At 37.8% G+C, this 17,896-nt stretch overlaps 1 protein-coding gene across 1 annotated transcript in view; it reads right to left on the bottom strand.

The window, feature by feature from the left end:
- Positions 1-6,405: 6,405 nt before the first annotated feature.
- LOC139115873 (CMP-N-acetylneuraminate-poly-alpha-2,8-sialyltransferase-like) overlaps positions 6,406-17,896 on the bottom strand; it is a 50,252-nt gene continuing 38,761 nt past the window's right edge. Inside the window, exons 5-7 of the mRNA XM_070678275.1 lie at positions 13,173-13,262; positions 8,971-9,215; positions 6,406-8,508 (exon numbers count right to left, since the gene is read on the bottom strand). Coding sequence (XP_070534376.1) covers positions 8,285-8,508; positions 8,971-9,215; positions 13,173-13,262 — 559 coding nt within the window. The 3' untranslated portion in view covers positions 6,406-8,284. The remainder of the gene's footprint in view (positions 8,509-8,970; positions 9,216-13,172; positions 13,263-17,896) is intronic.

Raw genomic sequence — 17,896 nt, 5'->3', positions numbered from 1 at the left:
AAACATCAAAGTGTATAGAAACTGATTGTTTTTAGGGACTTAAAAAAAGAAGGTTTGATGTGAGCATTTGTAATAACATTCACCATTGCGGCCCCTGATGTTTGCTTACTCACTCTCCCGTGTATCCCCCTGTCATCTATACATTACCTCATCAAGAGCGATGACTTCTGCTTTCGCTGTACTACTTGCTGACTGCCTTGTAAGATTATGTGGACTTCAAATTCGTTTTGTAGGAGCTAATTAACGCGAGTCGTTGCCAAAGGTGAAGCTTGAAATCCACAGTCGTACGGCACTATTATCAACATATGAACGGTTATTCCTTTGTTTTCTTCGTGTCCTACTGTTCAACTGGTTTGAGGTCCTTACAAAACGCCCCGGGGAAGGAGTTCAAGCCCTCGTTGCAAAACCACCTGTCGTTTCACAATGACTTAGCTTTCACAGGTACCACTGAAATATATGAACACACTTTGAATCGTTCTAATCCAAGCTGAATAATAGTTCACATCGATGGCAGCAACTGACCTCTGTCATCACCTACATAACTTAACAAACGCAACGATCGTCGGCAAGTGTGACAGATGATATTTAAGGTAGTATGTGCCTCAACAATGAAAGACTTAAAATCGTTCAAACTTTCCTCCAGAAATCTTTCAACCATTCTCTGTCAAAATCAAACATAATATCCGTGATCGCCGTCCAAATTTTGGTACTAGAGAAACAAATTACTCAAGATTTACAGATATTTTAAATCCAACACGATTGGAACTAATTTTGGATAATTGGATATTTATATTTTTCAAATTTCTCAAAAGTGTTAGGTGCTCTGTAGCTGAATGTTGCAATATTACAAATTACTCATAAAAACAAATGTGTAATGTAAAAAGAAAAGCAGATGAGATTACATTTTTAGAATAAATTGATATAACATCATCATCCAATTATCCCAAATTAGTTCAAATCGTGTTATCCATATTAGCCGCTATCCCTGTGTTATCTCAATGAATTTCAAAATTTAGATTTTCGAAAAACTACAGTGAACATTTTTCTCACACCAAGAGCTTCAAACAGAGCCCCACAAGTGGTAGATCAGGAGAACATTGGAAAAGTTTGAGATTTCGACATCTGTCCTCGAGGCACAAGCTACCTCTAAGAGCACACAATCCCTCTAGAATTGAATAGAGTAATAGATGACAACCAAAGCAGAGGAGTTTCAGGATTAGAAACGCCAAGCCCGCATACGAAACGTGTAGAAGAACTATGAGAAGTTGACCTTAGCGTGATTGGCCCTCAATTAGGGAAATGATAAATGATGAGTCGAATAACCGTTTGGCCGACAGGTTAATTACTATTCTATTTAATAGATTATCGATATATTACTTTACTTTTTGACGACACAACTTGAGAATAAAAAAGTTCGATTTTCTTTCTGTTCGTCGCCTTCATAACTTAGAAACCTTTGTCCCTTGTCTCTCGCCTTCCTTAGTATTGGATTTGAATCATTTAAAGGCTTCAACGACAACACAACAGTCATAATGCTATTCTATAGGTACACTTCTGAGTTACAGCTGACATCGTGAAGGCTTTCATTTCATGTAGGCCAAATTTTATACTTCAATCTCCTGTTCGCGAGAGATCTTTAAAAGATGTCCTTGCACGTATTAGTTGTGGTCTGTTGAGCTTAGCAATGCCGTCTTTATTTAACTGACCATAAATTGGAGCAAAATTTACATCTAAATGACTGGCCAAACAAACGGGGCCAGCCAGTACTTGCACACCTCTCCGACATTGACATTATACCTTTGCACATTCGCCCTTCAAGTTGAATTGACGCTATCCATGAACAAACATGGAAACCATTTTCATTATTCGTGGCACGGTCGTTAGAACACGGACCAATTTTCACCATCAAATTAGCCAAGATTTATGACATTTAAGTCCAATTCAACTGATATACTTGCCAAATAAACTGTTCAAATTTACCACGCCAATCTCACCACAGACTTGACCTGTACCTAACGATTGTAAATGTTTTAGGTAGTTAAATAATAACACATGAGAGCGAGGGCAATATCACGATTTATTGCCTGCCCAAGGGTTGGTGGTCATGATCGAAATATTGATGATGCCCGAGCCTACGGCTCGGGCATCATCAGTATTTCGATCATGACCACCAGCCCGAGGGCAGACAAAAAATAGTGATATTGCCCTAGCTCTCATGTGTTATTATTTTTATTATACCGAACAAGCAAACATGCAAAGAAACAAAAACACAAAGACTTCTTCGAGTACAGTTCGCCTTCTGAGTCCGGACCTTAGCGTAAAATGTTGTCAGTGCTGAGTCTAGGGTTGCCGCTGAAGTTTGCCGATCTCCTCGGTGGCGTATCCAAATTTGTTGCTTGCATAGTCACTGAACACAGAAATTGCATTCATTGTTGCCATTTTCGTTCGTTTGCTGTTTACTTGCATCAAAATATCGTCTAACTGTGCCGGTGACAGCTCTGCATGGCGTTTCGCAGCCATAATTTGCCGACTGCAAACAACAAGCAGAACAAGCGAACGACAATTTGTTTTGCACAGAAAGGAGGCGCAGTAAGTAAAATGACGTCATCAATGTAATATCAAATGCAGAGGGCATCATCACGTTCGCAGAGGGCATCGTCACGTTCTTTTACATGTCACGTAGTCGTGTTTAACCAATGGCAGTGAACGCTGAATGAGTGAGGTGTAATAATGATTAATGATGATCTCAACAAGTACAGTCATCCGTCCTACCTAATACTTATATTTTCCTGTTTGTTTTCAGTCACACGATCAAGACAAACTGGAAGGCTAATGGTTTCTCCAGCCTAAGGTCATCCAGCATATACACTTCAATCTTCAACGAAACTTCTCCTTGGTGAAGTTCAGTTCGAAAGCTATAATCAAGATGGCAAACTTCAAAGCTGTGGGGGCGCTCTGGCAGTGACATCACCAGTACTTAAATATTCCCATTGAGGAACAGACACCGGTATGATATAACAGAAGTACAAGATAACTATACCAGCATCTGACATGAACGTATAATGTTAAGGAGTACTCAGTGTCTGTGTTTGTATGTGTCACATGGCCGTAAGCTACAGTTCCCTAATGTTATGATTACCCACTGCATGGAGTGTTTCAAGTCAGGGGCTGTCTTCCGTCCTTTGAACCAATTACAAGAAGCCGCGTCGTCCAGGCAGTCCACGGTTCACTGGTGAGTTGGCTAAGGAAGACAGCTTAACAAATACATGTATGCGTTTATATATGTAAGAAAACCTTTATCCATATTAAATGTTCCCAAAATTGATAAGTTTATTAACCACAGCTAAGGTGTAGTTCCTGGCTGCAATATTATTCCGTGGTTATCGTAGGTTTTCACAAATTGCAAAAACCAGTATGGTTGCCAGTGCTAAACCATGTGACTGATCCATATACGTTGTACCAGAAAGTACACATACACTTATGATGATATAAGTAAAATTTCAGTTAAAATTGTGAGTTAACGTCGGTATAGGAGAAAATCTTTGAATCATTTTAACAAACAGTCATCTAATATTGCGCCCTAGTTGGGAAAAGGGCTTCGTAATTCGTCACGTAGTTTGTGGGGGACCGCGGTTTAAGAACGAAAACCAGCTCGCCTTCGGAATTCGCTGCTTCTTGGTTTCGAATCGCCCGGGCCGTCGATCGGGCCGGGTTGATTTAAACCTCCCCAACACCAACCCCCCCCAAAAAAACCCAAACAAACAAACAAACAAACTCTATGTGTGTGGGGTTTTCTTGCCTTCGAAATGTGGACAATGATATGTTGGAAATAATATAGACGGTGAGAACGCAACATACTTGTATCAAATGATGACAATGGACAACTGACATGTCTCGAAGCAGTAGAAATGTCTTTAGAAATGTTGTACAGAGTTGGGTAAAGGAAATGATGTGAGACCAGTCATTCGTTCCCTGGTTTGTCAACAGGACGACAACTGACCTCATCGCAGTAGCGATTGCTTGGCTTGAGCTTGGATGGAAACGGGTTTAAGAAGATCATTGTCTGCTTTAATCAGATGCAGACTGTTGTGAGAGATGGCTGTGGCATTTTTTCTGTGATAACATTGGAAGATTTTAGGCCCATCGTAGCAATGGGCTTGAATTTCTGCGGTTGACGCCAACATTAATGGGGAGCAATTTTAATAACTTGTTCAAAATCTATATTTGACTTGCCAACAAGAAATGTATAAAAGAGTCAAAACTGGCGTTGATCTAACAGCCACAACAAGAAGAATATATATATATATATATATATATATATATATATATATATATATATATATATATATATATATATATATATACCTATATATACCTTGGTTACATATATATACCTATATATATGTAACCAAGGTAGCTGAACTGTCGGTCAACTAAACCTGGACTCAAGTTCATATTACGCAATCAACAAACCAGGAAAGAATGATTATTGTACAATTTGAGTTGCAGTTTAACGTTGAGGTTTATTTTACTACACACTAATGATGATAAAAAAGTCTACAATGATTAGCCGGCAATACTGTTTAAACATTCAGAAACTCTAGACACGTCCCTATCAAAGTTCGTATCAATTACAGTGTTCACATAATAGACACTCTCCAGAATTGTTCAGGGTTCAGAGTCCACGTCGATCCTGTTGCTACGGTTACAAATTCCGTGATGTAACCTCTTCCAGTTCGGGTGGGAAACTGATTCACAAAACGTCCTCCAGAAAGTTCTCCTTTGGGATTAACTCATTAGCAGTCCAAACGCTTCCGTCAATGGGTTGGTATGTTGGGAAACTAGAAGTTCATAAGCCATGCAAAAAGAGAAGAGCACTTACAAGTTACATAAGCTCTTTAAGTCAGCAGATCGTGATATCAACTGGATCTTAATCCATGGTATGGCAATGCCATTCTAGTCACTATGTCAAGTTGAAGAAGTTCATTTTCTGTGGAACTATTGGTATTCAAAAATCAAAACAAAAAGTACAAAACTACTAAAGAAATTAATCTATTACTATGGAAGCTTGAGATTCAGAATTGCTCACAGTCCAATTGGGAAAGCACATGGCCTCTCCAATCTGCCTCACAATGGGTGTGGTCTCCAACTTCAAAAAATACACCATGAAAACACGTTACAAATTCAGTATTGCAACAAATGTGAAAACCTACCTAGAAGTTCATAAGCCATGCAAAAAGACCAACCACGAATTCCCTTAGACCGAGTCTCTGCCCGCACAATCACACCACTCCACGCAGTATCTGTCTGCTCGCAGTGCAATGTTGGAGATAACGGCAATCAAGGAATTCCATCTGATTACTTAACTGTCAGATGGGATGGAAGATCAAATCATGTGACTTACTTCGTAACCGGGGTTACACACACACACACACACACACACGCACACACACACACACACACACACACACACACACACACACACACACACACATATATATATATATATATATATATATATATATATATATATATATATATATATATGTGTGTGTATGTGTGTGTGTGTGTCACAGTGTGTGTGGGGGGGGACGTGGGTGTAGGTGTGTGTGTGTGTAGGTGTGTGTGTGTGTGTGTGTGTTGTGAGTGTGTGTGTGTATTGGAAATACATTTACGATTTACAATTTAAAACAGCTGGATGACATAGATTCGCTTATTCGTAATTCTATGTTGTGAGTCTTGTTTACCTGTTTTTGCGCATGTGGTATCTAGGATGTTCGTGTGTCACAGATATCATTAAATTGTCACTCATTTGCTTTCCCATTTTTTTCTTATTTTGTATAGTGGTGCTATAGATCGACAGCTTACTTTACTTTCTCTGTCAGTTTTATCGTCATGTCCCCTTTTACCATTGCATTTCTTGGTAAATTATATACCGTCAGTTTTGAAACACTTTCTGCGCATGCTTTTTTTTTCATTACAAATCATGGAGATTTACTACGTTTTAAAGTAATATCCGTTCCTTTGTCGGTGTACGTCAGTGCAAGCAGCGGATCCGTCAATATGGCAACGAAGATGTCTATTTGTCCGGCTATGCCTTGCTACCAAATTCTTCTTTCGTCCACGCGGATGCGCGGCGGGACACATGCATCCAAAACCAAAATATGGGATTTCAACGAAAGTAAGCAATAATCATGCTCCAAAATTCAACACAAATTTTCACGTGCTAGAGTTTTCCGTTTCATTCCCGTCTTTTCACAAAGACATTCATACAATGAACCTGATGGTAACACGTTCGACAGCTTAAAAAACCTGACTTAGGCAGTCAAATTCTGCAATTTCGAATAGGTTTGTATGAAATAGGGGAGACACAAGAAAACCTGTTGCAAATTATTTTTTTTATTTACCGACTATAACCAAGTCTTACTGTCATGTCTACTAAATCAACTTTATTACAGAAATTCTAAAATCAAATTTCTTGTACATATATTCACTTCTATTCCCTAAATTTATCGAGTGTCTATAAATGCATAGACACTGCCAGGTTTATGTTGGAAAAATCATATTTTTCTCATAGACTGCTGTATTACCCCTATTTGTAACAATCAACCCTATTTGTAACAAAACCTAATGATTTTCAACAAGGAAAAAAAAAGAAAATCGTTCCCAAAACTTCAAATATGCATATTTCATCAAGATTTGTCGAAACTCATTCTTGTTTTCTGACAGAAATCATATCAACCCTATGTGGGGTTATTTTTTGTTACAAAGAGGGCTGACTGTTACAAATAGGGTTGACATGTAAACCCTATTTGTCACAGTCAACTCCGTCAGAAAACAAGATTTTTTGACATTTGTGCCCCAATGTGGTGAATATTGCCCCGGAACAAACTTTTGGCATGTATCTGCACGACTTGATTATATCTTACGAGTAGGCCTCTTATCCCTAGGAACTGCACAACGAAATGTAATCTGACGAGCATTTTCAGAAAAGGAGCAGTTTCAGAAAAAAAAGGGAGAAAATCGTTCCCAAAAATACAAATATGCATATTTCATCAAAATTTCAACAAATACGGTCATGTTTTTTTGAAAATTAGGTTTTGTTAAAAACAGGGTTGATTGTTACAAAAAGGGTTAACACGTCACCCCTATTTGTAACAATCAACACGATTTGTAACTAAAGCAGTTTTAGAAAAAAATGAGTTTCGACAAGGACAAAAAAGAAAATTGCCCCAAAACATACAACAATGCATATTTCATTATGATTTCAACAAATATGGCAAAGTATCTTTAAAAATTAGGTTTTGTTATAAATAGGGTTGATTGTTACAAATAGGGGTAATACAACTGCCATATATAATGGAATAACGATTTTTTTAATTTTTCACGAAATTCAAAAATCAAATTTAATTCCTTGTACACATGTACATTGACTTCTTATCCTAATTTATGTATATTTGTATCACTTAACAAACATCTCTTAATGCACAGACATTGCTTGCTTTATATTAGAAAACTATTGGTCATAGTTTTCTCAAAGAATACATGTAGGCCTACCATGTCTAGTGTATCAACATTTTCGATGAAATTCAAAAAATCAAATTTCTCGTAAACACAAGCAATTTTCACCTCCATCTTCAAGCAGAATGCATTTGCATAAATTGGCAAACATATATAAATTTACAATATAACTAGATTTTTCAGGGGAAACATTTAGTATTTTGCCAAATAGACTCACATTTATTTTGATTTGATATTTGTGAACAAAGCAGTACATTGGCCACATGTTGCCTTCTAATAGTTCAGCAAAAAATTGTTACGCTCCCCTAGAAGGCATGCTTGAATTTTCATGGCCGTGAAAAAATGAAAAAAAGACATATCATTCTGCTTTTCTATATCCGAACATACGTAGAGTGAATCAGGGAGCTTGTAAACGTTTGGCTAAAAGTTTTTCAAAATATGTCTGTCGCACTGGGCAAAATGCTTGATATACAACAATATATGCACATATACCGATGCTGTACATGTGTCAAATACGTTAATTATACAAGTACGTATACTAATAAAATGCAAAACTACTGTATACACTTAATGTGCAAAGATCTGCATTGCGTATACTCATTTCCTGCATAGAAATACGCTACGTATATCAACGTATTGGAATGTTCCATATACAAAGATATACATTGCGTATGCAATTAATTTTGTGTTCCATATATGTCAATATACGTAAATATGCTAAGCGCATATCGATCATTTTGTCCAGGTCGGTTGCTAGTAAACATCAACTGTCACACTTTCCAACGTGCAATCGTATCGCGCCTTTTTTATGTAAATTTGCAAGCACTTCAAACTCTTGAGTCATGTTGTGGGACTGCCTCATGTAAGAATATTTTTCGTAGTAGTGATAGTGAAGGGGTTTGCCGTCTGGGTCTTCTGAGAAAGGCCAGAATCCAAAAAGATGAACTTCGTCGCAGAAACTCAACGCTGTAGAGAACAGAATTAACCCTGCAAAGAGGATGGAACTCTATTATTAGCAATACAAAAGGGGATTATGTAATGACAAGAAAAGATGTCCATATCTTTACTCTACCTTCTTAAAATAATAATAAATATAAAAGTAATCGTTGTAGAATTTTTTGTAAAATTACTAAATAATTTCTTCGTCTTTTCCTGTTGACGATATGATTTATTCCATATTTGGTTTGATCATGTCACGACAGAAAATAGTTAAATAAAGTATCACTTTGAATTGTTAAGTAGAAAGGTGAAAGGAACAAGTATATCATTGTTCAGTGTGCCCATGAGTGTAAATTACTTTCAATCACAAAAATCAAGAAGTAGTAATCGAGAGGATATTTCCACAGTTTATCATCAGGTAGTTATCACAATAATTTCAACTCGGTTTACAGTTTTAATTCTTTAAAGTTGTGTCAATCAACGCTTTATCAAAATCAATATTCTACTCGCCTGATGACGCAACCTTTTCTTTAATACCATACTTGTTGCCATAAAACCTCCTTATGGAATAAATGTGACGTCTATACGCGAATATTACATCGCTGTTCACAGACTTGTGTATATCTTGTGCTCGGAAGGTAGTGTTTCTCAGACTTGGGTAAACAAAAGCTTCTGTGTAGACTGTGGCATTTCCAAATTGCATTATGAGGTCATTCTTGTACTTCTCTGCTCCTCGCCTATTAAATCCCGAATAGCTGGGGAAAACGACAAATATAGGAATAATAGGCATTAGTTTTTGCAGTTATCTGACAAGCCAAGATTGCACTGCCTTCATTTGCTAAGTTAAATCGTTGCTTGTGATTTAATAGACTAAAGCATATGAAATGCGTCGTGATTTGTATAAATAGTCAAATTACTTGTGAACTGGACAAGCTTGTGAGAAGAACGTCCGACCCTACATGTACATACATTTGCGACAGAGCTCAATAACGCCGTTGAGGTATGCAGAAGATATAAAGCTTTTGGTCATAGCGTTGTAAAGCAGTGCATTGAGCAGTCTTTCTTCCATGTGAAGCAAACTTCAATCCTTTTTATATACATATAATATATATATATATATATATATATATATATATATATATATGTATATATTTACATATATACTGATAGAACTGAACGAGTTTAGAAGAAATTTCTTTGTTTTAAGAAGGGATTGGAGTAAAATGCTGATAATTATTTTACATTATGTTCTAAATTTTAAACTTCCGCCTCTTTTTATTGGTCGTCAACTTTTATACTCAAGTGTGCCAATTTTATTACCGATTGTCCAGATATTAATTGCTCCTTCTGGATGTGAGCTGGTCAGTGATGTTTCAATGGGGAACAAAGGCAGAGTGTGTGGTCTCCAGAGACAGAAAGTCCACTCTGAGGTAAGTAGTTCCCAGAAGTTGCCGAGGAAGGTAACTGGTTTGGATAGTAATGAAGTTTTGTCGCTTGTGTGCCCCTGGTCCAAGGAGGAGATTAGACGTCAAACAGCTTGCTGACTCAAACATAGGAGTCATTGTGAAGTATGTTGATGCAGCTCTTGAGCGCCCTTCTCGGGAGGAATTTTCATCCAAATCACCAGCGGTTAAAACATACTGGGTGTCGTCTGCACAGCTGCGCATGCACAACGGAATTCTATACAAGTTGTATGAAACAACTGACGGAAAAGCTGTACGATGGCAATTGATATCCAAAGGTGTATGTTACACTTTTGCTAACAGAGATCCATGATTCAAAGCTTGGAGTTTTTAGCGAAGATCAGGTTAGGGTACTACTGGTTTGGTATGAGCGTTTCTGTGCGAGCTTATATAAGACAGTGTGATGTGTGTGCTCATAATAAGCCATCTCGGGTCAATAAGCGTGCACTGTTGCAGATTCATACTTTAGGGGCTGATATGGAGCGTATAGCACTGGATGTGGTAGGACCGTTCCCTGAGTCCAAGAGTGGAAATCGTAAGATTGTTGTCGTAGGAGATTATTTCACTAAATGGGTGGAGGTATATGCCGTCCCTAATGAGGAGGCCTCCACAGTTGGCAAGGTTTCGATGGATAATTTCATCAGCCGTTTTTGTTCACCCTTGGAGTGTCACAGTGATTCGGGACAGAGTTTTGTGTCAAACGTGTTTCAGGAAGCGTGTATCTTGTTGGGAATGCATAAGACTTACACCACGCCTCATCCGCTTCAAAGTGACAGACAGATTGAACGTTAATTAGTCCTTGGCTGCGTACATACTGTCTTATATGGACACCAAGGATGGTCAATCTTATCTCGACGAAAATTTAAGTCTGGCTATTGCGGTGTATCGGCTCACTCCTCATCCATCTACAGGGGAGATGCCAAATATGCTGATGCTTGGCTTGAGACTTACCCCCACCCCCTGGAAGCAACGTTAGCGGCTGAGTTTCCCGATGATGTGGAAGGTGTTTCCACGGATTTCGTAATTAGTTTACGAGATAGGTGGCAAGACATACACGAGCATGGGCGAGAATGGCTAAATGTCACAGCAGGGCAACAGAAGTTGAGTTATGATCGTAATGTTGCTAAGAAAGGTTTCAAAGTTGGTGACTTTGTATTGCTTAGGGATGAGCGGCGAAGGAAAGGATATGCTCTTAAATTCCAAATGATGTTTGAGGGTCCAAATCTGGTTGTAAGCAGGATTTCAGATGTGGTGTATAGGATCCAGGAGACTCCCCGTTCTAAACCTCAGGTGGTTCATTACGAAGAGTTGAAGAGGTATACTGGGAAACTGTTAGACTCTTGGTTGGAAAAGGTGAAGTTGTTACCTTTAGATCAAAGACAACAGATTGGTAAGCCAGATGAAAGTGCTGGTGTGCAGACCAAGGGTGGCGGACATGATGCAACTGAGTCTCCAGTTGAAACCACTGTGGAAATAGACAGTGATATCAGCACTGTCCAAAACAACCAGTTGTCTCAATATTCCAGCCCTGAGGTCAAGTGCTCCTCTTCTGCCTTGTTTGGGGAAGGTGATCTATCAGCTACAGAGTTTTAGGTCATTGACGAGAACAGTAAGGAGGGTATTTCAAGTGTAAAGAAATCTGATGCTTTGAATGATAAGTCTGCGAATACTGATGACATGAACATTAATCGTTACCCTAGTAGGAGAGGAAAACTGCTCAGTACTATGGGTTTATTAATATGATTAGAAATGGCTTGCTAGGCTGAGGTGTAACTTTAGGTTGTATTGACACTAGATACTTTGTAGTTGAGTTGTTTCTCATTGAACCAGTGATATGGTATCGTAGACTACTGTTAGACAATTTGATTTGTGTTTTTCTTTGAGTTATAAGACTGGGTGTAGTAGTTATGGTTCTACACAGATACACCCATAGATGGGAAGACTGTTGAATTGTGCATAGCTTTCTTGTTTATGTAATTGTTGATATTACTTGGTGGTCATGTGCTTTTAGTATAACAATGATTAACTTTGTATCATGTGTCGGCAGGCGTCCTTGTTTATTTTCTTTTAAGTTGTCAAAAATCTGAAATGAGACAATGTGTCCTGGCATTGTGTTGGCCTTCAATCATAGGTAAACATCATTGTTCTCTTTCTTTCCATGAGTTTGAGGGCGTATTATAGTCTGGACCCCAATAATTGCAATTAACATGTTTTTAGGTATAGCGATTACCTATGTGTAGGTGATAAGTCTCACCTTGTGATTTATTTATTTTGGTTGACCAGTGCGGGTTGCTACTTTTTTACGCCTACCACCTTTTTAGTTCGAAGCATTTTCTGAAGTAGTGATTACCTGATGACTACTTTGATTGTAATTACCATCAACTTTACATGACCGACATTATAGACTGACTAACGCTCGACAACAGACGCACTTCCTTATTAATTTGATATTACCAGACTGAGTTTTTGTTGTACTACAATGGAGGGCTCTTGCATGTAGGCAAGGTTGTTGCCCTGTTGGTAGGATTCAATGGAAGGGGAGGAATTTTTGGGAGACCGAAAAGGACGCGAAACGGGGAATGTCGTAGAACGAGGTAGTGTTTCTATGATGTCATATGCATTGCACATGCCCCAATAGGATTTCTTGTCGGTCTCTTTGCGTGGAAGGACTGCTGGAAGGGGCGCGACCTGCAGTTCTTGTGATCCCTGGTGAAATTCGGACGATTGAGTTCTATCGACTGTGATCCCCGCACACGGTGGCCGTGAGTGATCGGAGGCTGGATCCACTTGGCCTCGATGTGGCTGAGGTACAAGTTCAGCTTGAACTTGTGGCAATCAACAACGCTGATGAACAAGGTTATTTCTTGTCAGTTGTGTCGAATTGGGGTGCCCATTCGGCTGGGAAATTCCACGACAATACTATCTATCTATCTATCTATCTATCTATCTATCTATCTATCTATCTATCTATATATCTCTCTATATATATATATATATATATATATATATATATATATATATATATATAATATATATATATATATATATATATATATATATATATATATATATATATATATATATATATATATATATATATATATATATATATATATATATATATATATATATACTCATATGTTTGTGTGATGTCACATGTACAATATTCCTCACAAGAATTGGATATGCAATGAACTGACTACTTAATACCTGATGTGGGTGGCAGAATAAGGTTAACGAACTACCTACTTGGAAGCAAACATTGAAGGATTACAAGTTATCAAATCTGTTTTAGAGCCAACATCTTCTGTGTAATTGTAGAGTCTTGCCATATTCAATCTGCAAATGAAACATACATCAAGAGATTTTTACGCTTTAAAAATAAAAGTTTAGGTGAGAAGGTAAGTATTTTGTAAACCAATGCCGAAAGAACAGTCAGGATTAACTGGAAATGCATTGAAAAAGAATGTAATGGTAAAGCCAAAGTTAGGCCAAGAAATAAAAGTTTGTTTCTCATCCTCGCGCGCGTCAATTCAGACCGGCCATGTCAACGTTTCATTGTTCATTAAGAAATAAAATGAAAAAAAATAAAAACAAAAATACAAAACGGAAGAACATAACACAGAGCAGTATTAACATAACTGTAAATAAAATAACTGACACTAATGTTCCATTCAGATTTCTACACACATGTCCCTGTTACAGTAAGCAGTCAAAGCTACGCATTGCTGCACAAAAGTCAAATAGCAGAAATGTTGCTTTACTAACGCAACACTGCTGTGCATTTATCTCTGCGTGCATTCCTATGTTGTTTTCATTTTTACGCGCGTTCTTGATTGTTGAATAAATGCAAGTTGAGAGAAAAAACTCACCTCATCAATTTTCAATATGTCTAGGATGAGAACCAAAATTTTGCTTATTTTTCTAGGGCTTATGGAATATTTACAGATAAGGAAACGAAAATAATATTTATAACACAATAGGAACTATTTTGTGATTATAAGATGAACAGTAAAAGTCTCCGAATATGTTCTCTAAGAGAGGGTTACTCAAAGCATTTAGTAATTATCAATTTTTCTAGTGAAATATCAAAATTGAGATTATCGAATTAAATGTTAAAGTAGTATAAAAATATAGTATTTAAAGCCATCTGCTTTTCAAAATTGTAAATCTATCCTTTTTGACAGTTTATTAAGGATATTTCATCTCATTGATACTCATTCTTGAAAATGTCAAGATTAAAGGTCAAAACTTGATGATTGCTGTATTGTTTAGAGGACCTGGATGCATTTGAAGGTTTCGGGATCATATCTGATTGCTTCTTTACTATTTCAAAGTGCCTCTCTAGGCCATTACTTAAAACAATGTTTAGGGGTCATATATAAGTGGTCCCTAAGGGACACATCAGTGTGGTCCTCAAAAGTTTTAAGGACTCATGAGGGTGGTCCCTGAAAGTTTCAAGGTCACATCCGGGTGGTCCCTGAAAGTTTCAAGATCACATCAGAATGGTCTCTAAAAGATCCAGGGACATATCAGGGTGGTCCCTGAGTGTTTCAAGGACTTGTCTTGGCGGTCTTTGAAAGTTTCACGGTCACATTAGGATAGTCATCGAAAGATTCAGGGACACCTCAATTGGTCCCTGAAAGATTCAAGGACTCATAGACTTAGTTATGTCCACGCTGCGATCACAGTTGCTGACATCATTGTCGAGATCGGGAACAGCACTGTCACTCCACAAAGAACCTTGGTAACAGACATCATATCCATCACCGATATCCAGTATTCCGTTGCTTTCCATGTAGTCCTGTCATTAAATAATTGCGGTAATGGACGTCCTACATTCAGAATCAGTAACCTTTCAGCATACTGCAACAAGCGAGTACATTACAATATTCAAGACTGCTCGTCTAAATCGACTAAAGGTTCAGCCACTGTCCAGTTCATCACATTTATGCCAGGGAGAACATGCCTTGTAGATCTCGTCGCGTGATAAATATGCAAAGACGTGTTTCGGCGCCGGCCGACCAGTCACACATCGGAGCCATGAGGACGCCGAGTTAAGCCATTACATAATCTTAACTTCGAGGTGCTGAATATTGACGCTTATGTGCAGGAAGTTGGACCAAATCTTTCCAGTGATTCCTCTGCCTGTCAGCTTTACCAAGTAATGCTTGTGAATGCACAAGATGATGAGCGAAGGTCACATCAGGATAGTCCTTGAAAGATTCAGGGTCTCATCTGGGTGGTCCTTGAAAGTTTCAAGGACTCATCCGGTAGGTCCCTGAATGTTTCAAGGTCACACAAGGATAGTCCTTGAAAGATTCAGGGTCACATCTGGGTGGTCCCTGAAAGTTTCAAGGACTCATCTGGGTGGTCCCTGAAAGTTTCAAGGACTCATCTGATTGGTCCCTGAAAGTTTCAAGGACTCATCTGGGTGGTCCCTGAAAGTTTCAAGGTCAAGTCAGTGTGGTCTCTAAAAGATTTTGGGTCTCCTCGGAGTGGTCCCTGAAAGCTGCAAAGACATCTCTGTACAGTCCCTAAAAATTCCAGACAAAAACAGTTGGTTCCTGCCGTTAATACTTTAAGGTTTCAAAAGACAGATGATATTGATTACATTTCTTTCTATCCACCAAAAATAGATCATTTTTAACAGAAGGGCTGAAATAGTTCAGTGATTTTATAAAATTTTCCAGCATTAATTAGCACACTCACAAGAAAAGGGTAGCTTAATCAAATTTACCAGGTCTCATTTCCTTGTATATGCAATAAATAAATGTACAAGACATTTCTTAACATCTACCAAATCATTGGAAAGAGAGATCACCAAAAACAGACACTAGAGCAGAACTTATTTGGGTAGAGGTAGAAGGCCATTTTCCCATCGAAAATTTAAAATGTTATAATGCACCGTTTTATGAGAATAGTAAATGCCTACAAATCAACCATGGAAAGGTAATTTGAATTTTGACTTAAAGCTAAACAAAATTGACAAATCAGTTACATTTACTGGGTTCTCCTTTCCTCAACGTGCGAAAAGCTAGACAAAAATGTAAAATTTGTTCGAGATGTATTTGATGATTGTGAATTATCAATAATTTATGAAATTTGCCCCCGCCTTCACACAAAAACACTGTTAGATTGATGATTTTTAAATACATTATAACAAAATGCTCAAGATCTTATAATCACAAAATAGATCCAATTGTGTTTTATGTAAACAACGAAAAAGGTCCAGCATGAAATGTCTTGGTCAGTGTACTTTCTTGAGTTTAATGATAAGATCGAGGAGTAACAAGTTATCGTTGATGACACAGTCCACACTTGTTAATTGGTACTTTGATTACAAGTCCTTGGAGAGGATAGAATCCTGTTGGGTCAGTGATTCAGATGAGTTCCATGGTGATGAAAATGTAAAAAAACATCGTAATTATAAAAGTTCATTAAATAAGTCAATTAAAAAACAATTGATAGGATTGTGCCAAACATTTTTGCATTCTATTATAGATATGAAGTGTAAATGAATAGACCCTTTCCGAAATTTGTCACCTGAAGTTGCGCATGAGTAATTATGCGCGTCGCCGGTTTGATCTAGTTCCGCTGCAGTCAAAGTAAATCCTCTGGAAAGTTCGTCGACTCTCTACGCAGGGTAAGTATTTGCAAACTCGGCTTCTATATTTCCTGGCAATTTTTGCCGTTTCGTAGAAAAAGCCTATGCGTGAAAGTCATCACACTAATTTTGTAAACTTTCTGTAGTATTAGCTAGCGAAACGTTTCTAATTTCTAACAAGGTAGAAGTGGTCGATCGTGCCATCTGCATTGTGTCTGCTTTAGTTCGATAACCACATGGCAGCCCTGATGTTATAAAAGCGTATTTTGGCAAAACCAAATGTTTTAAAGTATGGCAATAGCTCGGATATTACGTTTACTTATTACAAGTTTCAATTTGATTAAACGTTTGTAATAACTTAAGATATCAAACAGCACAACAACCTCTGGTCTAGCTGGAGCTTCCCAGTCCTGCCGGTAACACAGTGACTCATTGCCAGTTCATGCTTAACTTTAACTGAGTCATGATTCCTTCTCAGGGGTAAGCAAATCATGTTTGAGTCACAAGCCCCTTAGCTTAAAACATTTACTAAATACCCGAGCCATAGTTTTCATTGGCCGGCCCACCAGTGACTCCTTAAACTGTGAAGTCAATTTTTTTCACTACCAGCTCTCAAACCTAAAAAATGTGAGGGAAAAAGTCATATTTTGCATGGGGATTTTTGCCTAAGTTAACGAAACTTCTCAACCCCAAGGTATGCCAAGATATAAATCATTTCTTTGTAGCACACATTCACACATGATATGACTTTACTGTGATACTTTTGTGATTCCCACTACCTCCATGTGACATTTCGGTGACATCAACGACCCTAGGCAAAAAAAAAAGCATTCTGTCTCCTGATATCCATGTAATAATTGCGGAAATAAATGAAATAACAACAAAAATTACACAAAATAACACGATGTTTCAGAGTGGTGTCGGTACCGATGTCATATCCGCCATAGTTTTGAATGCCAGTCAAGCTAACTCAACGGACAATCATTTTTTCTTTTGACACGAGCGATCTCATTGCTCATAACATGGTCCAACTTGAAACGAATGATTTTTTTTTATTTCGAAGAGTTACACTGATGTCACTACAACAAATTTCAGAGTCATGTTGTTTTTATTTTGATCTTTTGCAAAGATCGTTTTATTTTCATGCTACAATTTACCCACTCTGGATAATACTTGATACATATCGTGACAGTTGATTTTTTACGTAGACGTGTGACAATTTCATTCATAATTTTGTTTTTACGAGATAAAATTCAAGCTGTAATTTCTGACAACTACGTTTTATTTCCAGAATTGCACGATTTCTTTAAGTTGGAACCTTAGTGAAGAATGTCATGTCAGTAGAGTTAGGCTCGGCATAGAACTA

Source organism: Ptychodera flava, chromosome 17 (genome assembly GCF_041260155.1).
Source record: "Ptychodera flava strain L36383 chromosome 17, AS_Pfla_20210202, whole genome shotgun sequence".
Lineage (NCBI taxonomy): Eukaryota > Metazoa > Hemichordata > Enteropneusta > Ptychoderidae > Ptychodera > Ptychodera flava.
The sequence above is the reverse complement of the archived record's forward strand: the minus strand, read 5'-3'. Positions and strand labels throughout refer to the sequence as shown.